The 22,309-nt window shown below is 47.8% G+C and overlaps 8 protein-coding genes across 8 annotated transcripts; 4 read left to right on the plus strand and 4 right to left on the minus strand.

The window, feature by feature from the left end:
* Nucleotides 1-562: 562 nt before the first annotated feature.
* Nucleotides 563-2,421, plus strand: ASPWEDRAFT_48935 (uncharacterized protein; the record flags this gene model as incomplete). The annotated part of the gene is made up of 6 exons (XM_040837186.1): nt 563-634; nt 814-988; nt 1,139-1,210; nt 1,267-1,770; nt 1,827-1,987; nt 2,038-2,421. 6 exons carry the CDS (start codon nt 563-565, stop codon nt 2,419-2,421), a joined length of 1,368 nt encoding a protein of 455 aa, XP_040692467.1.
* Nucleotides 2,422-3,700: 1,279 nt separating this feature from the next.
* On the minus strand, nt 3,701-7,652 carry ASPWEDRAFT_24688 (uncharacterized protein; the record flags this gene model as incomplete). Its single annotated transcript, XM_040832650.1, has 16 exons — nt 3,701-4,632; nt 4,687-4,924; nt 4,996-5,072; nt 5,123-5,314; nt 5,370-5,595; nt 5,626-6,019; nt 6,081-6,371; nt 6,425-6,443; nt 6,491-6,560; nt 6,613-6,695; nt 6,747-6,904; nt 6,957-7,041; nt 7,094-7,243; nt 7,302-7,351; nt 7,402-7,444; nt 7,499-7,652. 16 exons carry the CDS (start codon nt 7,650-7,652, stop codon nt 3,701-3,703), a joined length of 3,162 nt encoding a protein of 1,053 aa, XP_040692468.1.
* A 395-nt stretch (nt 7,653-8,047) lies between these two features.
* On the plus strand, nt 8,048-8,669 carry ASPWEDRAFT_36462 (cytochrome b5-like heme/steroid binding domain-containing protein). Its single transcript, XM_040834467.1, has 3 exons — nt 8,048-8,256; nt 8,303-8,404; nt 8,476-8,669. The coding sequence occupies exons 1-3, from the start codon at nt 8,133-8,135 to the stop codon at nt 8,616-8,618; spliced, it is 369 nt and encodes a 122-aa protein (XP_040692469.1). The 5' UTR covers nt 8,048-8,132; the 3' UTR covers nt 8,619-8,669.
* Nucleotides 8,670-9,604: 935 nt separating this feature from the next.
* Nucleotides 9,605-12,595, minus strand: ASPWEDRAFT_36463 (uncharacterized protein). Its single transcript, XM_040834468.1, has 9 exons — nt 12,370-12,595; nt 12,185-12,316; nt 12,048-12,100; nt 11,096-11,998; nt 10,544-11,044; nt 10,325-10,494; nt 10,205-10,265; nt 9,922-10,141; nt 9,605-9,825 (listed from the first exon to the last, which is right to left on the minus strand). Exons 1-8 carry the CDS (start codon nt 12,485-12,487, stop codon nt 10,025-10,027), a joined length of 2,055 nt encoding a protein of 684 aa, XP_040692470.1. The 5' UTR covers nt 12,488-12,595; the 3' UTR covers nt 9,605-9,825; nt 9,922-10,024.
* A 631-nt stretch (nt 12,596-13,226) lies between these two features.
* On the minus strand, nt 13,227-17,129 carry ASPWEDRAFT_342168 (uncharacterized protein). Its single transcript, XM_040833948.1, has 4 exons — nt 16,723-17,129; nt 14,273-16,666; nt 13,837-14,219; nt 13,227-13,784 (listed from the first exon to the last, which is right to left on the minus strand). The coding sequence occupies exons 1-4, from the start codon at nt 16,723-16,725 to the stop codon at nt 13,463-13,465; spliced, it is 3,102 nt and encodes a 1,033-aa protein (XP_040692471.1). The 5' UTR covers nt 16,726-17,129; the 3' UTR covers nt 13,227-13,462.
* A 335-nt stretch (nt 17,130-17,464) lies between these two features.
* Nucleotides 17,465-19,069, plus strand: ASPWEDRAFT_36466 (uncharacterized protein). The gene has a single exon (XM_040834469.1). It carries the CDS (start codon nt 17,494-17,496, stop codon nt 18,988-18,990), a length of 1,497 nt encoding a protein of 498 aa, XP_040692472.1. The 5' UTR covers nt 17,465-17,493; the 3' UTR covers nt 18,991-19,069.
* Nucleotides 19,070-19,171: 102 nt separating this feature from the next.
* Nucleotides 19,172-21,113, plus strand: ASPWEDRAFT_36468 (uncharacterized protein). Its single transcript, XM_040834470.1, has 4 exons — nt 19,172-19,651; nt 19,702-19,785; nt 19,831-20,600; nt 20,676-21,113. Exons 1-4 carry the CDS (start codon nt 19,223-19,225, stop codon nt 20,710-20,712), a joined length of 1,320 nt encoding a protein of 439 aa, XP_040692473.1. The 5' UTR covers nt 19,172-19,222; the 3' UTR covers nt 20,713-21,113.
* Nucleotides 20,579-22,240, minus strand: ASPWEDRAFT_36471 (uncharacterized protein). The gene is made up of 2 exons (XM_040834471.1): nt 20,676-22,240; nt 20,579-20,600 (listed from the first exon to the last, which is right to left on the minus strand). The coding sequence occupies exon 1, from the start codon at nt 22,044-22,046 to the stop codon at nt 20,931-20,933; it is 1,116 nt and encodes a 371-aa protein (XP_040692474.1). The 5' UTR covers nt 22,047-22,240; the 3' UTR covers nt 20,579-20,600; nt 20,676-20,930.
* Between the last annotated feature and the right edge of the window lie 69 nt (nt 22,241-22,309).

Here is a 22,309-nt window from a genome sequence, read left to right on the forward strand (position 1 = left end):
GCAAATTGTGATCATTGCCTTGGAGCCACAGTAGTAGTACCTAGTACATTTCTGCGGTACTATTATCAACCACGTGCAGATCTCTAGGCTATCATTTCTTTTTTGTATTCTTTACTCCATAGTATTTACCCCACCATACCTCAGCTGCAATTCGCAAGAATGAATAAAATAGGGGTCACGTGAGTTAACTGCCCCCTTTGATCCTCTTCGTCTTTGATTGACGCTTTCTGCTCCAATTTCCTAAACATCTTGAGTTTTCGGCAACTATATCGACACATCAACCAAAGCAAATGGAAAAGCTGAAATACGATGTTACTTCAACCCAGGCCCCGAAGTCCAGCCAAGAGAAGATATTGGAAGAAGATGGTAGAATGGGTAAAACTGAAGAGCAAGAGCCAGCAATAGAGCGCCAAGACTATATCACTGGCTTGAGGCTTGCGCTGCTGTTGTCGGCCTTGACGTCGGCTGCTCTTCTTGTGCTTATTGATACTTCTATCGTTGCCCCGGTAAGCTTGCTTTGAGATACTAGGGACTGCTAGTTAGGCCATGTTCCTCTTGACTAATGACATGTCATCATAGGCAATTCCCCAAATCACAAGCCATTTTCATTCTCTCTCTGATGTGGCGTGGTATGGTAGTGCATATCAGCTCACCAGGTATGACCGTCATTATTACTATCTTTTTGGCTCCACTAACATCTGATCCAGTGCATCTTTTCAGCCACTGACCGGGAAGCTATATGCATACTTCAACACCAAGGTGCGCTGGCCCATATTTCATTTTCTTGTTAGCGGAATAGCTAACAGTTGACAGCGGATTTTCATTACGCTGCTGGGCATTTTTATGCTCAGCTCCTTGATCTGTGCCTTAGCATCCAGCTCGAAAATGCTCATTGTTGCACGGGCATTGGCAGGCATCGGAGCTTCAGGTATCCAAAATGGTGCCTTGACGATTATTACCAGATCCCTTCCACCGAAGAAACAAGCACGTATGCATCATGGCACCTTTCTACTGTGTGGAGACTGAATGGAATCTCACTAATATTGCTCTTTGACAGCCATGACCGCCATCTTGCTTGCGAGTAAGTAAGCCAGTTTGATACATCCTGGTATATTTCCTCTGACCTGTGATTTTTTAGTTGCTCAGCTCGGCCTTGTCCTCGGACCGTTGATTGGAGGAGCGCTAACGGAATATGTATCCTGGCGATGGTGTAAGTACTCTGTGTGTCTTCTTGTCTGGATTTCTTGCCGATTATCTATCTTGCAGGCTTCTACATCAATCTTCCAATCTGCGCCGTCATTACTCTTGTCTTGCTTTTCGTCACTATCCCAGAACCGAAATCTACCAATGATCATCTCCCAACCATCCAAATCATCCGAGAGAAATTAGATCTGATTGGATTCTTCATTTTCGCACCAGCCATCATCCAGCTCCTCCTGGCACTCGATTACGGTGGAAACCAATATCCTTGGGATAGCTCCACTGTCATTGGTCTTTTTTGCGGCTCAGCCACCATGTTCATCTTGTTTCTGACATGGGAGTACCGCACCGGTCCAGAGGCCATGTTCCCTCTTCACATGGTCTCTCAAAGAATAGTCGCTTGCTCCTGTCTCTTTATGTTATTCCTCGGGGGGATGAACGCCTGCGCAACATATTATCTTCCTCTTTACTTTCAAGTGGTGAAGGGGGTGTCTCCGATGATGAGTGGTGTTTCTACGCTCCCAGGCATCATCAGCCAGTTGATTCTTGTTATTCTCTCTGGGTTTCTGGGTAAGGAATCTCACCGACCTCTTCCATAAATAGCATTGACTCTGATGATTTTTTAGTGAGAAAGGTGGGCTACTATCTTCCGTTTAGTATCAGTAGCGCGGGACTATTATCACTTGGAAACGGGTTGCTATCTCTCTTATCATCGTCTACTCCAACAAGAACATGGGTTGGATACCAGATCCTGATCGGAGCTGGGCGGGGTCTTGGTACTCAAGCGGTGAGTTGACTATTTCCAATCTATAAACATATACTGATATCTCAATGTAGCCCCTCATTGCCGTCCAAAACATCCTCCCCAAAGCCGAAACCTCCATCGCCCTGTCTCTCCTCTTCTTCAGCCAAACTCTTGGTCAGGCGATATTCCTGACTCTGGGCCAAGTCATCTTCATCAACAGCTTGAAGTCCGGGCTTGCGGTATACGCTCCGTCCGTGGATTCCGGGGCCGTGGTTTCTGCTGGGGCTGGAGCGATCCGGAGCCTAGTTTCAAAGGATAGACTGGCAGGGGTGTTGATGGCTTATAGTAAGGGGATAGACCATGTCTTTTATTTGTCGGCTGGTATAGGCGTCGGCTGCTTTTGTGTGGCGTGGGGGATGGGGTGGAAAAATATAAGAAAGCGACAAGCCACTGGGGATGAGGAGAGGTGCAGATAGATCCAATTTACCTGTTATGAAAGTTGATAGATTAAACATTGTAGACTGCTTAAAAGATTGAGATATGGGGTTGTCAGAGTAATGATAGAGTAGTGTGAAGATGGCACATTGAGTTTATCTCGTAGCCTTGTTAGGTATACTTTTAACAGATTTGAGTTTGATAAAGGATAGGCAGGCGCTGATAGATGTTTCATCCGCTTTCCCCGTGTGGGACCAAAAGAGAAAATCCAATGAAAACACACAGCTCTGCTTGACATTACCACTATAGTTTTATAATTGAGTTAAAAGACTGATAAAAATATAAAAACATACAACAGCAGGGATTCGCTGGTGGTCACCCACCCAACTACTAACCTGCCGGCGTGTGGCTTAAGTACGGCTGAGCGGACGGGAAGCCCTGTTCTCCACACCCTGTGGTCGTATGTACCGGATATAATAGATTGAGGGATTATATGTGAAGGAAAATATGAAAAAGCAATACTGTCTGTGGATAGAGGCGAAGCCCCTTTTAGTCGCTCAACTTGGGGCGATTTGGGCGTACAGAATAGATGGGGTGAGTGCATCACCTTGTCCACACCCAATGTTTACTTTATCTCAATATATCAAAGCTGGATAAGCAATTATACTAATCTACAAGCCACCTGGATGGCGCTTTGTAGGATGACAAGCACCTCCGATTCTTATAATAGATGCATTGTTTATTTGACGCAGATGACTGACGCTATGCTGTCGTGGAGAAATATTGCGCTCCATACGGACGAGATATGATTGATGTGCTCTGAAGGGCTCCAGGGCGTTTATCATGCGGAAGTATCAGTTCCGGGAATGCGGGTGGGGGATAGTAAAGAAGGAAGTTGATTCGCTTTGTCGCCCTCATCCATATGGACAGGGTTTAAAGCTGACATTGAAAAAGAACCCAATTGTTGTATTGAATGATTGATGGTTGAGGGTTGCGATTACACTGAGGAAAGGAGGAGTACAGATTTGCAAATTGTTACAATATTTGTTAGATGTATGTATAAAAATTGAACTGTGTTATCACTGGCGATTCTGAAATATATCAATGTTACTGCTAAAAGTCAAACTGCCATAATCCTCTGTGATAGGCGTGCTTGTGTATTCTAGGATTTCTCAAGGATCAAGATCAAAGAGTTATATCAGTATATTCTGATAGATATTCCTACATGATATAACTCAGGTATAAAATTATCAACAAGGAAGTCAGTAACACAGCAGACTTTCCGCTTTGCCTTAGTATCTTAACATGGCTCCCGTCGAGTCAGGCAAACAACTTGATCGCCCTTGACACACCGTCCGGATTCTCATACACATGCCAGTGTCCAGTGCATGGTAGAACTTCAAATCGTGAATCCGGAAGACGCTCGCACAACTTTCCAGCCGACGCGACTGGCGACGTTTTGTCCTCATCTCCCGTCAGAACCAAAGTAGGCATTGTGAGCTTCTCGATTTCCAACGCCTCGGCCTCTACCAGTGCCATACACGCTTTCGCGTATCCTTCTGGGATTTGCGAAAGAAGTGATGACCGGACAGCAGCATATGCAACCGGCTGAAACATTTTCGTGGCGTTGGATGTGCCCGCATCACTCACGGCATCGGCCGTTCCCGAGCCAAGGAGGCCTTTGGATCGCACAGCGAGAGCACGGCTTGCGATGGCTGTACGGTTGGCAGGGGGTAGAGGGGGCGCAACGGGCCCCATAAGTATAAGCTTGTCGATCTTTTCGGGGTTTTGGATAGCATAGCTCATTGCGATCATGCAGCCGAGTGAGTGGCTTATGAGTGTAATGGGCTTGGTGGAACCCGTGTAAGTGACGATATTTGCTAGATCGTCCGCGAGACTTTCAATCGTGACTTTGGATGCGATGTTTGTGGGCGTCAATCCGTGGCCCTCCAGGTCGTAAACATAACTTGTATACCGAGACTCAAAGTCTCTAGATTTGATAATGGGCGTGAAGTATTCACCGGTTCCACCGAGACCATGAACAAAGACAGCAACTTCAGGTCCATGGCCCATCTTGCGAACATGGACATGCTTTCCGCCCACATTTGTCAACCCTGTACCATTCAAAGTGCGTTCGATGTTAAGATTGGCAAGATGGGTCTCAAGGGGAACTCGTGAAGCCACGGCGTTGTCCGATGAGGGAGACCCAATAACATTACAGAGACGACCAAGCCCGGTGACAGATACCTCAACTGGAGAACAAAGTCATCAGTAGTCGGTTCCAGGTTTACAGAATGAAAGCTCACCTTTATCTCCGGTCTTGAGGAAGCTAGCCGGGTTCTGCCCAAATCCCACTCCAGCAGGAGTTCCGGTTGCCACGATATCCCCGGCTCGAAGAGTAATGGCCTCGGAAAGAGTCTTGATAAGCCGGGGAATAGAAAAGATAAGATCCTCTGTAGTTGCATCCTGGCGTTTATTGCCATTGACAAACGTTTGCACGCGCAGCTTCTTGGGGAGGTGTGCCGCTGGTACAGCAATCGGACCCTGTGCAGTCAGCATTTTATACATACATTTATGTGTGTATTATATCACAGCTGTAGTATCAAATAGCATACCATTGGACAGAAAGAATCGGCCGATTTGCCCAGGTAAAACTGCTTATGGTCTCTCTGTCTCTCACGTGCGGTGACATCTACATTTTTATGGTTAGAATAAGCAGAGGTCAAGAGATTAAGGTCTTACCATTGATGATGGTATATCCCCAAATATAATCCATAGCCTCTTCTTCCGAGATCTGGAACCCTGGCCGACCGACAATCACACCAATTTCTCCTTCGTAGTCTAGTGTCGTGGTGAACTCTGGGTGGGGATAAATATCCTCGCCACTGGCGATAATGCTGGTCGCTCGCTTGGTGAAGATTACCGGATGGGAGGCTATCGTCAACGGTTAATGTTACTGCGACATAAAAAGAGAAACTTTGAGACTCACGTTGATCAATCTTGTCACTCGAGTCGTATCCGCTCTTGTTGAATTCGACTGCGTGATCTGCATAGTTCTTACCCACGGCCAGAATGTCACGGTCGTTAAGTGGCGGCTGAATCCGTACACTATCCAAAGCGAAAGGCTCGCCCATAGGAACAACCGCATTTTGAAGCTCGATTACCTGATACAAAGAGCTGACCGGCGCCCCGGAAAGCATGGCCAAGGGGGTGATCTGAGATCTATCCAAGTCCAGGTGACCTACATGAGGCTTGTTCTGGTCATCTAGGTAAGTGATGTAGTTGGAGAACTCCTCATGCTCTATCGGTTCGTCCTGAGTGGCATCTATAGCCGTAGTGCTTTCAAAATCGCGGTGCGATGCTTTATGGATCCGCCCATTAATCATGATGACATTTAGCCGATCATGGTCTTGCAAGACACTGATATCTTGAAGCGGCTGTCCATCCACCAAGATACAGTCTGCATAGTAACCCGGCTTGATCTTGCCCAGCTGGCTTTCCTCCATAAACAGTTTCGCCACTCCAGCTGTGGCAGCAATGATAGCCTCCATCGGTGTAAAATCGAGTAGTTTGACGAAATGCCCTAGGTCTCTGGCATAAGTACCATGGGGAGTCCAGGCAAAGCCATAGTCCCCGCCTCTGAAATTGGAACGTTAATTAGCAATACCTTCGACAAATAAGCGGACAGGCGCATTCTTACGGAAGAATGGTAATCCCTCGCTGATGCATTTCCTTGCAGGCTTTGATTGTTACCTCCAGCTCGTTTTTATACCCGGCCTTTTCAGCCTGATTGAATGAATAGCCGAAAGGGCCTGCTTCGTAGACAGTCGCATACAGCCAGTTCAGACCTGGTGCGACAATGTGCCTATCTTTCTTCTGTTCGAGCTCATCCATTGTCTTTTCATCGATGTAGCTAGCATGGTAGATCACGTCCACACCGTGCCTGACGCACTGAGCGATCGAGTCGCGGGACCGGGCATGGGAGCAGACTCTAAGCTCGTATTAGTCTCGTTGTTTCTTTTTTATATTGAAGTTTGATCTTACCTAAGGCCTTGTCGGTGTGCTTTGCAGAGTTAGCAGTTTTATCTTGTAGCAAACAGGCCGACATACCTTCGTCAACACAAGCTGCCGTTTCCTCATCCGTGTAATAGCAGTCTTTGGCTGCCCGGCTCTCCAATATCTATTCTCAAATGTTATCACCATCAACAAGGCTCATCATAGTACAGACTCACCTCCTCCCCTGACATGCTCAACTTAACCTGGTCAACGCCGATTTTCGCATGGTTCCGGATGACCTCTCGCATCTCCAGTGGGCCTGAGAAATCAATATGGCGAATTCATGCAAACATGGTAAAGTAAAACATACCGTCCGCAAAGGCCGTGATTCCTGGTGCGAGCTCTCCTCCCCTTCGAGCAATTTCTTTGCCGTTTGCTAGATATCGCGGCCCTGGCAAAATTCCCCGGTTGATGGCATCGCGGACAACACAATCCAGGCGTTCCTTGGCTGAGGCGGCTCCATAGCACCTGTTTGTCTCAATAAGCTATAATTGTCGGGACTGGCTGACAGGGGAAATACATGGTATATCCAGAGTCCAGATACATCATCGCCGACCGAGCCGTGGTCAGTGTATGTTCCTCGACTCCAAGATTGCCCAGGTTTTCTGTATCGATATTCAGCCTTCCAACCTTAATCACAGCTCATCGATCCATTACCTATTGCGCCTCCATTCCATGTCAAGTGGGTATGGGCATCCCCCAAGCCAGACATGAGAGTTCTCCCAGCACCTTGGATCACCTTGACGCTGGGGTCCAGTCGAAGCTTTTCGATTCCCGGAACGGTCCCAACATACCGTATATGAGCACCTGTTGTAGATTCCGTGTCAGTTATCTGCATTAACTGGCAGGGTTCGGATCAAGGCACCTTCGATGTACACGTCGCCTTTGAAAGGTTCGGCTCCAGTGGAATCCAGACTACATATCATTAGTGATGTTTCCATAACAGTAAATAAAATAGTACCCACATTTGAACATTTAGAAACAAGACCTTGGACGCTTTGTCTGTGCCTGCTGTAATATTAGCCATGTTGAACCTCATTTTGATTGAGAGAGATTTCCTACCAGCCATCTCATAAGCACGAGGCTTCAGGGCCTTGTCAAAATGAACATCCTCGTGAGGAGAGAGCTTTCTCGTAGGCAGAGGAGTACCCCAACTTTTCATTGACCTTCCAATGGCTGTCGCGGTATCGGGTGTGATTGTGAGAGCAGGCGACATGTTTGCTTGGTCAACTTGTTAAATCTGCAAATTCAATGCGCAATAATTCCTTGTTAAACAGTTTGATGCAACATAGAACAATGCAGTCCTTTCGAGAGACTTATATATCCAAATTCATATTCTTCCATGGTCACATCTCCGATCCCTACCACGGAATAAGAGTTGAGAGCCACTTGTCTCCGATCCCTGCAATACTAACTTTTTCTTCAAGCTAACGTCTTAAACAAACATTATGGCAGATGTCGATCACCCGCGGACTTACCGCGAATCCAATATACCCCAGGGGCTCCAAACCTTGTCCCGTGCGGGGGAATTGTGGGTATTGCGGAGTAAGCCATATTATTGCATCTCCGAGACGCATCGGAGATGACGAAAATCGCGGAGAAGGCGGAGAAAGCAAGTGGAAGAGACCTGGATGAGGTTTATTATTTCAACGAATGGATACGTTGACTTGACCAGAATTGGAGAATCAAAGTGAAGATGGAAGACAATTCCTCGAAGCTCGGTTCGATGCAGCACGAGACAGCCCAGGCGACAGACCACCTACCACATATCCCCGCGTCTCAGGTACAGGCTGCGGATGGCAAGAATGGATCCAGACTCTGTGGGTGTCTTCTCCCTTCCATTATCAAGTGCTGATCGGTTTTGAGGGATCGTAATCGATGACATTGTGTACGACGTGACCGAGTTCTGCCGGCGACACCCGGGGGGAGAAATGCCGTTGAGACACTTTGCTGGCCAGTCGTGCTCTTGTTGGTTTGTCTTTTTCATTCTGTCGTTGGTTCCATATAAGAAGGGAACACTGAACCATGGATGATGCTAGGGCAATTCCGTCAGATCCATGGTCCCCAGACGTTGGAAAGATATAGAGAACTACAAGTGGGACGGACAGATGGCGTTCCGAATCCGTATGAGAAGCCAAAGCCCAAGTTTTCGCCCAGATTGCTGTGGTCGCGTCTGTTTTGAGGAATCTTACTGGTAGTGAATAAAACACATCTCTTATGACTGTAATTTGATTATATTTCACCCTCACGTATTTCTCTCTTTGTCTCTAGATATTATGTCAATTATCTGCTACGTCTGTCCAGTCCAAACATTAATATCTTCCAGGCCATAGGATTAGTAGCAATCAGCAGCCCCCAATTACAAATTTCAAGCCATAAGATGCCTGGCAAAAGCTCAATACGCTTCTCCGATTGGAGATAGAGCTCACCTCTTGATCATTGCTCCGGCCCTTTCTCCGTCTTTCCTCCGATCGTTTCTCTAATACCAGATATTGCCTAGATGTACATACTGGCTCTAAGCCTGGGATTGACTGATCACATGATTAATCTAGAAACTTTCTACATTCCATGACTTATATAATACCGTTCTATATATTCTATAATACTAGTTGTTCCAGTACATACGACCACAGGGTGTGGAGAACAGGGCTTCCCGTCCGCTCAGCCGTACTTAAGCCACACGCCGGCAGGTTAGTAGTTGGGTGGGTGACCACCAGCGAATCCCTGCTGTTGTATGTTTTTGTCTTCTTTTGCTCTTTATTTTTTCTGATATTTTGGTGTTCTTAAACCATCAGAAGGTTATTCATACTATTCTAGAAATTCTTGTCCGTGGCACTGCTGCAGGAGATATGGCCATAGTTGCCGTCTTCTGGCCCTTTCTTTCCCCAACCCAACTTGAATAGGGGTTTACCAAGTTCAGCTCCATGGCTGCGTGATGCACATCTCACATCTCTTGGATTAGTGAATATCTCCTATAGAGATAGATCGTTTTTGGATCTTGAACAGCAGGTTTTCCTCCATGAAAAGTTTTGCTTCTTCAGCTGTGGCAGCTGTGAGCCACTCAGAATACATGTAGTAGAAATTTATATATAGTATTTTAATATAATTCTAGTATAGAGAGAGAAAGAGAAAATATAGTAAGTTTTAGTATTATAATATAGTAGTTAGGTTTATATGATAAACTATCTAAACAGACTAAGTAAAGCAAACATCCCAGTATATCAGCCAGGAACAGAATGCAAGGTCGTCACGGCAGCAATGATAGCTTCAGGTGTAAAATCGAACTGGTATTGGAGCGCCAGCAGAGACAACTTGCAATGTGAATGATCAATATGAAGTGAGCCGAATGATGTCTAGAAGATGTACCAGGCCTAATAGTGAATCTATTCCTGTTTTGAGTGGATGTCACAATGTGTCAGAAAATCTAGGGAAATCATGGCATGGCAGATAACAAAGGTAGGTTTTGGGCGTACTTGTAATCTTACATTTAAATGAGCAATACTTGAAACTTATAAATATGGATCCTACTTTGGTATAGCTGTAGATTTATTCAAGGGATGTACATCTAGTGCCGGTTATCAGGCAGCTTCATAGGGAGTTCCTGCAGACACCAGCTGATACAGTTGCAGTAGAGCCTTTACCAGACCGACCAATCAATTCTGGAATCTGATCTTCTCCTTCAACAAACACAACAGCCATGCCGCTCTGTAAGGTAAAAGACCTCGTTAGCAAGACCGGACTGCAACAGTGCACATTAGAGATACTTACCAGCATATGCCACTGTATATGACAGTGGAAAATCCACGCACCGGGGTTGTCTGAAACAAAGCTAAAGACCGAATAATCAGGAATGATCAAAAACTTCAGAAGATTGAGTAGGAAACTTACCGAATAGCAGCCCATCCACCCTGAGGAAGATTCGTGGTGTCTCGATAAGGAGGATTTCGAAGATTAATCAGGGACTCAGGAGCTTCTGTCACTGAATCATACGGGAAAGAACCAGTACCGGATCCTAGCACCCAGAAGTTGTGGCCGTGCAGATGCATTGGATGGCCCATCTATATTTATTAGCATTGTCTGCATGTAGGCTCGTAGGAATAGACATACTTTATCCATTGTATCATTTGCGATTCTCAGGATAACATCGATTGTGGAGTTGAACGGTAGATGGATGGTCGTATTCGCATTCCAACCATCAGAGACATTGCCTTGGATTATCGGTATCTCTGCGTCCATGTATGGAGTGCCGTTCATGGTCCAGGTGACGATGTCAGACTGGTTGATTGTAAAGGCGTATGTCTGGTCTGCCTTTCCTAATGGTGGGCTGACAGGTTCAAAGGGAGAAAGCAGCGAAGGATTAAGAACGCTGGTATCAGGTTTCGCTGATCCGTTGATCATCATCCACTCCATGGATGGATCGGCAGTGACATTCATTGGAGGTCTCCCGCTCATCATAGGCATGGTATAGGACAAGATGGCTTGTCCCTCGAGCACTTGTTTCATCATATCATCGTCGGGGTAGGTTGCGAATCTGAGATAGTAGTTTCCAGGTTTCTGGTTTAGTCGGATCATCACTGAATAGCGTTGGCCGATTTCGATTTCCAAGACCTAAGATGTATAGTAAGCACAAGGTTTGAATACTCTTTATGAGATTCTTACCTTTACTTCCTGCATCTCAACGTATAGCCCATCCGCAGCGTAGACATACATAGAATGCGCATCCAAAGAGACATGTAGCTTGCTAACGGCACCTGAGTTGACGAGGTTCAGTGCAAGCCAACCCCTCTTAAAGTCCGCAGGGATAGTGAGCAAGGGCGAAGAGGTATTGGTGCATGTGTCAGGTGGGAGCGAACTAGCATTGTAGCCTTCCCTAAACATCATTGGAGGCGAACAGCCGCGAGCACTTAATGAAGTCATTCCAGTCATAGACGGAGACATGCCCGACATTGTCATTGTACCCATATTTGACATGCCAGTACTAGGCTGCGAGGGAATGGGCATTGCGGACATGGTCATATCCATAGCCATCGTGCTTGTTGACGTCTGGGAAGATGTGGCAGTTTCCGTTTCCATGGAACCCATATCCATCTGTCTCTTCATTGCCATTGTCATCGACGAAGACGGAGATACAGAATTCTGCGTCATACTCATACTCATAGCCTCTTGACTCATCCCCATGCCTGATCCTCCCTCCGACTGAAGCACATCCTCCGGTAAGCACTCAACCCTTCCCAACCCATTAGCCAGAATACTGTCAACGCAAAACGGATACGCGCCCGTCTCAAAATACTGCGAATAGATAGTATCCGAAACCTCATGAGTCCAATCATTCAACAGAATATTTGTAGCGTTCTTCTCAGCCCGGAGAAGAGCATCACGCTCGCGAGTGCTGTTCGCAAGCTTTTCAAAAGAACGTACTCGCGACGGAGAGGGATGGATCAAAAGCGGGCCTCTGATTCCATCATTGTAGTATGCTCTGACGTGGGTGTGGTACCAGAAAAAGCCATATTGGGAGTGGACGGAGAATTTGTAGGTGAAGTTGCCGCCGGGTGGGATGGGATACTGGCGAGGTTAGCAACTGATGTCGTTGAGATTTGGTGCAGAAACTGACCTGGGTCACGCCGACGACTCCATCCATGTTAGGAGTTCCCTGTTGTAAAATTCCTGCAGTCAGGCACCGTCAGTCCTTGCAAATTGGTAAAATAAAATAAGAGATAAAGAATTATCTGGAGTTGACCGTTCACTTACCATGCCAGTGGAGAGAAGTATCGACAGAGAGGCCATTCTTGACAAAGATTTCCAAGCTGTCGCCCTCATTTGCCTCAATTAGTGGTCCTGGTTGCAGGCCATTGATCAGATAGACCTCTCGGCTGACGCCATCTTTCCTTCAGTCAGCTCGAACATCCAGCTCTGAGTGAGGAGGCTCTTTATACCTGGAGATCTGACATCACTGTGCACTGTGAGGTTGTATGTTCGGAGAGCTGCCGCAGTAAAAGAAACAAAGAACGCCAAGCCAAGCCAGGCGGCATACAATGTCTGGTGAGCGAACATTGTCACAACATCAACAGGAATGTTGTCACAGATAGCAAACCTTCCATCTGCACAAAGAACCCTCCGTATTTATAATCCTCGATTTCAAATCGAGTCTGCCGCTTCCTGCCGTGTAAAGGCCGTTTCACCCCTCAGGGTCTGCGATATTTGTGCGTATTTTAGCGCGGGCTTGGCATGTTTTCGATCGTCGTATTGCTGCGAGGGTCATGTTCTACTTTTGACACATTGGTTGCATCTTTGAGAGGTGCTCATTTGATTGTTACTAGCTTCGTGTGATCTATTTGTCCTCTTCTCTCCAATTCTTTCAAATTGTCCTATGTCACAATCTATCCATGTTTATGGAGCCTGAGGAAAACAGGCGCTAAGAAGGTTCCAGATCGGCCCACCAAGTAAGCTGCTCCGCCTGTCTTGATCAGGGAGCCAATCATATTGGAGATTGTTTGTTGATCACCATCACAAATTTCACGGCCGAGAACTTGTAGGTATGGTGCATCTGCGCACATGGCTAGAGTTGTGGGCACTGATGGGCAGGGAATAATTCCATTGGTGGATAAGCATCCAATTTGCACTTCTGCCAAAGAGCAGTCGAAGACACGCCCTGACTTTGAGGTACATCTAAAGCATCTCCACCTTGAACCCGGCAACCACTGTTATCTCAAGATCTGCCTCATGTACGATCGGGTTGTCTTCAGCCACAGATACTCTGTCAAGTTCGACATCAAATGCATTGCGAAACGCTGTTGCAGCTGAATTCATTAATAACGAAGCTAGAATCGCAACCAGACCCAAGGAAACCCCAGGAATCTTAAGCATAGACCTGGCTGTAGTAACAATTAGAATGGGCAGGCGTGTAAAAGGAGAATCGAAGGGTGCTCGACGTTGATTGATCTTTGATATATATATCATAATCCGCACATGTATGATGAATCAGTATGACAATTCAAGTCAAACCACTTGCCTCAAAATATATATTTCTCACGAGTTTCCGTCCTCTGCCCCTTTCTTCCACCAACGAAAAGAACCCAACTTGAATAGCGGTTTACCGAGCCAGGAAAAGACCCTCTCACATATTACATCGGGAATCAATCGAATCGCAAACCCAATTGGGATGGATAGAAACCCAAGAACAAGCGAGTAAGCCCACTGGTCCCCCGTGAGGCGGACTACAGAAAACGCTCGCCCTCCAACGAAGATAATCAGGATTTGGCCTCCTATCATGACCAGGCTGATGAAGGGAAATAACCAGTTTTTAGTGACGCCTTCGAGAACGTTGATTCGATTTTCAAGTTGACGATTGCTGTGGATCGTATTAGTCTATAGCCGTAGGTGATTGTTGTGGAAGTACATACTTGTACATATTGAAAATGTTCATCCAGACATATGTATTAAACACGGCAGTCTGCAGTTGGTCACCCTCATGCGATGTAGTATATGAGAAAATGGATTTGCCGGCAAAGTGTAGAACGAGTGTCACGGCTAGCTGGTAAATGGATTGACCGACGATCATCTTCCACATCATTGTCGAGATCAGAGGGGCTGATCTGGGTTCAGGTTTTCGGTTTAGTATTCTGGGAGGTGGAGGATCTGTCGCGAGGGCGAGAGCTGCTAATGTGTCTTGGAATAAATTCACCCACATCAGCTGCACAGCTGTCAGAACAGAAACCTCGCTCGAACTAGCCACTGATGAAACGAAGGCTAGACCGACTGAGGTGAATGTGATGGTGATTTGAAACTATCATTGTAAGTGATACTGTCAAAGATCAATACAAGACAACAATATCTTACCTGTAGAAACTTCTTAAGGGCATCACTGACTGCTCGCCCCCACATGATGGCTTTTACAATGGATGCAAAGTTATCATCCATAAGGACAATAGACGAAGACTCGCGAGCGACTTCTGTACCAGAAATGCCCATTGAAAAGCCAACGTCCGCTGCAGTGAGCGCAGGAGCATCATTTGTTCCATCACCTGTCACAGCAACTGTTGCTCCCATCTCTTTTAGTCGAAGAACCAACGTTCGCTTATCTGCAGGACTGGATCTCGCAAGAACCCTCAGACGAGGTATGATTTTTTTCTGTTGCTCTTCGTCGAGCTCGCGAAACTCCTGCCCTTCTATTGCAATATCCTCGGGAACAGAGATAATCCCACACTCTTCGGCAATCGCTTTGGCCGTCAGAAGATTGTCTCCTGTCACAACGCGAACCACCACCCCAGCCTTATAGCACGTCTGCACTGCTTCCCGCGCACCTTTTCGGAGCGGGTCTTGAATTCCCATAATGCAAAGGAAGGTGAGATCATGGAGGATATCTCCGATGTTCACCGTGTCGGAATCATCTTCCTGAGAGGAAAGAGGCCAGATCTCGAAATCCCGGAAGACTAACATTATTGGTCGTAATGAGCGTCGGGCATACGTGTCGATGATCCGATCGAGGTTCTCAGTCGTTTCATCCGTCATGGACACCAAGTCTGCTTTAGCTGGGACTTTAAGTCCCCTTGTACAAGCGCCGAGAAGTACTTCCGGTGCACCTTTCACATATGCTCTGTATCTCCCATTGTCTAGTTGGACCACAGTGACCATGAATTTGCGAGACGCATCGAATGGGAGCACTTCCACAATCTTTGAATTGGAACGTTCGACATTGAGATCGCCCATTCCCAGGTAGTCTCGTGCGAAGTCCAACAGAGCAGCCTCTGTTTTTGATCCAATATATGATGGTGTCCCCGCATCAATGGCCTCAAAAGCAGTGGAATTGATGGAAATGGATTGCCGGAGGAGCGACTTTGTGTCCACTGTGAGATTCTGGGTACATTCAAGTGCACTTGGGATGATTCTATCTGTCGGGTTCTGCTGGCTATCAAAACTAGACAAAGTACCGATCGTTCCAGCAACAACAGTCATCTTGTTCTGCGTCAAGGTGCCGGTTTTGTCGGAACAGATATCTGTGGCATTTCCCATGGTCTCACAGGCCCTCAGTTGACGGACTAGATTATTATCTTTGAGCATTCTTGTCGTTGCAAATGCCAGAGCGAGCGTGACCGTAAGTGGGAGTCCTTCAGGAACGGCAATAACCACCACAGTAAGAGCGATGATGAAGACGTTCAAAAACTGCTGGCCCTTCTCTGCCGGGCCGTCGCCACTGTGTCGGAGTCCAGTAAGAAATTTGATAAATAAAATAAGGAACATGATAAGTCCCGCTATTCCACCGAACCACGAGATGTATTTCGCTAGCCGGTTCAGCCTGACTTGCAACGGCGTGAAACGAGGCTCGTTGTCAAGAGAAAGCAGAATCTTGCCATAGCTTGAGTTGGTCCCAGTAGCAAGAACCAGGAAGGATCCGACTCCCTCTGCCACTTTTGAGCCGGAAATGATGAATGGATCGAGTTGTTGGGAGTTGTGTCCCCTGTCTTGCATATCATCAAACACATTATCACCGCTGTGTTTTCGCAAGAGATCGGATTCTCCTGTTGCAAAGGACTCGTCGCATCGAACGTGGTGGCCTCGGATGAGAACACCATCAGCGGGGATAACATCGCCTGGCTCCACAAGCACAACATCCCCCACGAGCAAGTCGTAGATTGGAACTTCCTGGGACCGCGCAGACCGAACCACCTTCACGTCACGGTCGAGCTGTTTCTTATTCAGCTTCCGGAATTGCATCTGTTTCTGATAGTCATTGGCGGCACCAACAACTACAATGATTATGATAGCGACCAGAATAGCAACCCCCTCGACCCATTCAACCGCTGGATTACTCGGCGAATGAGCAGTTGCAAAGGTCTGGTAGAGACCCAGCGCCAACGAGACCAGCGCGGCGCCAGTTAAGAGAAACAAAACATGGTCATTATAAGCCATCCACAAGAGCTGGAGGAAGGTGATTTTCTTGGCCACAGGGAGGTGGTTGTTGCCAAAAGTCGTTGTCCGATCCATAAAAGAGCCCTTTGGAGTTTCTATTAAAGCACCACCGATGGTTGACTCGTCCACGCTTAATCCACTGTTTCGATCTGTTCGTAGTCCTTTCTCAAGCCCTGTCAGTCCCCCATATTGACGGAAAGATTCCAAACTGCGCGACTCCACCAGGTCACTCAATTGATCAGCCGAGAAGTCGAATTTCGTTCTCTGGGAATGACATATCGGCGCACAGCTTGGATTGGATCCTGATTTTGTACCTGGAAGTTCCTGGATAAAGTCAGCATTTTTGGTGGAGGTGGAGGTCTTCAAAAAATGGTGCGCACCATGACAAAAGAGCGCCCGCAGCTTCGGAGCTGTCAAAAAGAAACTGCAGTCCGCCTGTCCCAGTCATCAAAGAACTAATCACTAATCACAAGAATCAGGCCAGCAGTAATTTGAGGTGTCAGGAGAATTGAAAAGATATACTATAGTAATGAGGTGGGTTTGAAGAAGATGCTGGGTCGCGATCAAAACCCAGGGGTTGAGCGAGACTCGCCGAGCGTGGCTGAGCATGGTGGGTTACAATGCTCTCGACCACACTGGCTGGCCATGCACATATCGAACAAAGCAATCATCACTGACAGGCTGCCAGCCATGCTGGGCTGGACAGCTCAGGCTCTCCCTATTCAGGCCATGCTGAATACATCATGAAATGAATTCCGTGATAGTAAGAAGTGGGATCGGAGGGAAAATAAACCAGGATGAGGCTCTTTGCCTGTTCTTGACAAAGGAAAGTACCAGGTATTATACAGTGTTGTAATATACAGTAATATACATGACAGACCGGATAAGGCTGAAGTAAATACCTTACCGTTTACAGTAAGAAACTGCCAGCTCTGATTGGCCTGAATGTTGCTGCCTGCCCAAGCTTTGCGCTCAAGTGGATCCCTTTGGCGGGTTTGGCCCGAGCAGACAGCCAATCAGGTCAGAAGGGGTCCACCCACAACATCCTTATAGGGCTGAGGATCCCTTAAGTTGAGGTCACCTGGCAGCAGCTTCCCTACCTATCAGGTTCCCTTCCACCCCTTTTAATCTTACTTTTGAGTTTCAGCCTTATGACAGTTTGTATTCAAATTACCCCGTATGTCTGTAACTACCCCGCTTTATCTTCCATTACTTTTCGCGAACTGAGCTCAAGAACAGAGGTCATCTTGCAGCCTCTCCTCTACCTTCTCAAGTCTAAATCCAGTGTGAACAAATTGATGGAGACGCATTCTGATGAAGTATTCCTGACAAAGTTCTGCGACCTGGGCGCTGCCTACCGAGACTCCGGGGACGAGGCAAAAGCCCAACTGCTAGAAGCGGCAGTGCAACGCGCCCGAACCGAATCTCCAAGAGACCCTGCCACAGCACTCGGATTCTTTGGTGCGCTTGTCTTGACCTTCCTGAAGCAAGGGCAATGGAATGCTGCTGCGGACCTGGGCGTCCATGTCGTCGATGCACGAACAACGCTGCTGGGCGCTGGACACCCATCCACGATGACGTCCATGAGCAATTTGGCGAGCGCATATTGGGGTCAGGGCCGGTGGGCTGAGGCGATCCGTCTGAATGTGTCTGTGATGGATGCTCGACGCCGGACATTGGGAGAGGAACACCCACTTACTCTGACGTCGATGTCTAATCTTGCCTCTGCATACCTGAATCAGGGTCAATGGGAAGAAGCTCAGCGGCTGCAGCTGCGGTTGGTGGAAATTCAAACGCGAGTACTGGGGGAAGATGACCCCTCGACGTTAACCTCCATCGGGAATCTGGCGGCAACATACGATGCGCTCGGTCGGTATGACGACGCAGAGCGGCTGGAGAAGCAAGTTATTGAGCAGAGTATACGGATACTAGGCGATGAGGACGACTCGACACTGACGCGAAAGTCCAATTTGGCCACAACGTATTACGAGCAGGGTCGGTTGGCAGAGGCAGAGAAGCTGCAGCTCGACGTGATGAAGAGGAGAGTGAAGAGCTTGGGAAGCCAACATCCACTTACTCTCGCGTCGATGGCGAATCTGGCCACGACCTACCGCGAGCTCGATCGACTGAACGAGGCGGAAGACCTCGAGACCCAAGTTGTGGAGATGAGCAAAAGTGTTCTCGGGGATGATCATCCGCAAACACTCATGGCGGCAGATAATCTCGCTTCGACATACTATTGTCAAGGGCGCCTGGAAGATGCAGCCCGGCTCAGGAAAAGCACAATGGAAACGATGAGAGCGGCGTTGGGGGAGAAACACCCTCTCACGCTGACAGCCACGGCCAACGTTGGCTTGATATACCAAAGCCAAGGACGGTCCAAAGAGGCGGAGGCGTTGACCCTGCAGGCTCTCAAATCAATGCAGCAGGCTCTGGGCGAAGAACACCCACACACACTGACGATCATGGCCAACCTCAGCACAATCTATCAATCCCAGGGGAGATGGCGCGATGCAGAGAAAGTGGCCGAGAAAACGGTGCGTGGGAGGCAAAAAGTCTTGGGTAAACACCACCCGAATACCCTGGGGGCCATGGAAGACTTGGTGAGAATCTGCCGAGTGCAAGCTGCAGACAGACGAATGAGATGATTTTCCCTGTGTTTTATCTGCATTAATACATGTTGTAAATGTTGTAAATATATTTATATTTAGTAAAATGCAAACAAGCAGTACTTGATATGGTAATTTGGTATTGTAAGATACAGCCCCCACTTACCTTTAAATTACGCCTGCCCAACTGTCAATCAATCAAACCAACCACTCCCCATCTTCCAAGCAATGTACTGACCACCTGATCCTCATATCCTGACTGAGCTCTAACATGTCCACCACCGACGAAATGACATCCAGGCCAGTCACTCATCGCGACAGAAAACCAGAGTCAGCCATGTCAACTGGGACTGACCGACAAGGCCGCCCAGCAGAGATGGATGTTTTGCCGCCAAACCAACCTTCCGCTCTTTACGAAGACAGCTTTGGTTCAAAATATCCAACGGCACAGCGCTTTTGCCATGAGGCCAAGAAAGCATGGGGCTCTTGTTTTCCGCATCTATTCTGGGTGCTCCCAACCCTGGGCGTCGCAGCTGGACTGCTACAATTGAATTCCTTGTTCGTTTTCGTCCTTAACTTGGTGGCGGTTATCCCGCTGTCTGCAATGATATCCTCCTCTTGTGACGAACTTGGGGACCATCTGGGGGATTTGATCGGAGAATTACTGAGTGCGACATTTGGCAATGTGGTGGAATTAACTGTTTGGCTCCTTTTCCTCTATCTTATTAGAATTCAGGCTAACGGACACAGGCAGGAGTACTGGGACTGATCAATGCCGACGAAAGCTTCAGTCAGTCGGTCATGATAGGCAGCGTTCTATCGGATGCCCTTTTTGTCAGTCCCTTGAATGGCTCTTGCTGAATACCGCTGACGACCCAGGTATTTGGCACTTGTATCATCGCTGCCTCTTATAACAAGAAGGTCCTCTTTTTCAACAAAGCCGCAGCGCAAGCCCTATCCTCGTTGATGATCATCACTGCTATCACCATCATCCTCCCGACAACTCTGTATTCCACCTTTCCCGTACTGGATTTGGGCGACAAGATCGAGTCTTTTTCCCGCGGTACTTCCATCATCCTGCTGGTTCTCTACATCGGATACCTCTACTTCCACCTGGTAACGCACAAGCATCTGTTCCAGTCCCAATCCCAGCAAAATAACGACAGCGACAGCGACAACGACGCCGATTCCAACAACGCTGATAACCACCCTTCCGGCCCCTTCTCCCCTGAAATCTTCCTCAAACCAGCCTTACACATCGCTTTCGCAGTCACCGGAACGATCGTCTGCACCTATCTCATGTACATCCACATCCCCGGCACAATGCAAATAACCAGCTTCTCCAAGACCTTCATCGCACTCATCCTCGTCCCCATCGCCAGTAACTCCACCGAAGCCGCAGAGGTCCTGGCCGCCGCGCGAAACGGGGACGTCGACGCCACTATCGGCATGATCGTGGACAGTATTTTGCAGATTAGTCTCTTCGCAATCCCGTTCCTGGTCATGCTGGGTTGGGCTATTCGTCAGCCTATGACGCTGTACTTTGAGACGTCGCATACGGTGATTTTCTTCTTTTCGATCATGTTTGTGAATCACTTGTTGCATGATGGGAGGTATATGTATATCCATGGGACGATGTTGGTTGCGCTGTGAGTACTATGTTTACCTTTCGAGTTCTACTAATGTATCGTTTGGATGACTAATTGAATATTTCTTTGTGACAGGTATATTGTTGTTGTGACCACGTTTTATATGGATTGAGTATATCGAACTAGCCTTGGGGATATAGAGATCCAAAACTATCTTAAATGCATGTGGATGTGATCAAAACCCAAGTGACATGTTTTCATTTCGACCATGAATCAGATATAAATAACCCCCGATGGTGGCGCAGGTCGCATATAGAAAGAGAACGCGGTGATCAAATACCTGAAAGGAAAAAGAAATTAGAACCAAGATCGATGAATGTGCTGGAAAACTTACGTCGCGATCAACATCAATCCCTCAAAGTAATTTGTCTTCCCACTATGAATCATCGAGTTCATAACCATCAGGCTGATGAAGAAGACGGTCGCCTCGAATGCATCGAAAATCAAGGTTGTAGGCAACTCATAAATCCAACCTAGTAGCACTAGACCGGGCGTAATCGTCAGCATCATCCGGACCACGCTCGTGATCAAGGCCTTGATGCCCATATCCAACTGGTTCACTCGAGAGATGATGATGATTGCTATGTATTTGGTCGAGTTTCCCAGCAGAGGAATGAGGACTTGGGCAAGGATGGCCTTGTGCACGCCGATGGCCGAGGCAAATCCGTCAATGGTATTGACGAGGTGGATGGAGCAGAAGGTCACACATGCTGTCGTGACAAGCAGGATAAGAACGGCGCGGGAGATTGTAAGGAAAGATGTGCGGGCGGAGGTGTTTGTTTCGTTCGCAGTGATGGTCAGACCGAAGAGGGAGGCATGGGTCTTGAGCTGGAAGACGAGGAAGACAACCAGGAGGATCGTGAGCGCGGCGGCTGTGATGCGCGAGATGGGCAGGATGTCGCTGACGGCGGCGGCGGAAAACGTCGCGACCGCAGTGGGAATGATCGATACCACACATACCACCATCAGCAGTGAGGATAGGGTGCTGATGAGAGTGCGGTCGAATGTCAGACGCTTTTTGCCAAAGCCCGAAGCAAAGAAGCAGCCACCGAGAGTCAAAAGTAAGTAGCACAGAGTACTCCCGATCAGAACAGACTGAGCCAGCTGCACCTCGCCGCGATGCATGGCAATGATGCCGACGATCACTTCAATCGGATTGCCTAACGTTGCCTTGAGCAGCTCTTCGACACGCGCTCCGACAGAGCCCGACAGCTCCGTGATGGAGAGGCTGATCCATGCTATCAACGGGATCAGCGCCAGCAGATTGAAGAAAAAGACCAGCTGGTTGGAAACGTTGAGATACCCCGCGGCGATACCGATTGGGATAAAGATGGAGAGGATTTGGACGATGTAGCTGCGTGAGATCTGGGCGTTGATCATGTGGAAAGAATGCCACGAGCGACGGCGATACAAGCCCTGGGAGGGATCCACGAGCTGGTAGTCCATGTTGGCGATGCTGGATGTGCAACGGCTGCGAGGAGTTTGGCCGAATTATAATTAATATCTGCGGTCAAATTACCATACCGTGTGGTACTGGTAAATACGGGTAATTCCTGTGTATCAGGCTTGTCAACGGATCTGCACGATGGCGTCAGCCCCAGCATAAGGCGTCAAATCAACAGCCAGACAGTGTCCCCTCGCTTGGAGGCTGTCACAGAAAAAGAGCCTGGCTTGTGTGCCTCCGAGAGTGTCTGGCTATTTATATACGC

Source organism: Aspergillus wentii (genome assembly GCF_001890725.1).
Source record: "Aspergillus wentii DTO 134E9 unplaced genomic scaffold ASPWEscaffold_2, whole genome shotgun sequence".
NCBI classification, from domain to species: domain Eukaryota; kingdom Fungi; phylum Ascomycota; class Eurotiomycetes; order Eurotiales; family Aspergillaceae; genus Aspergillus; species Aspergillus wentii.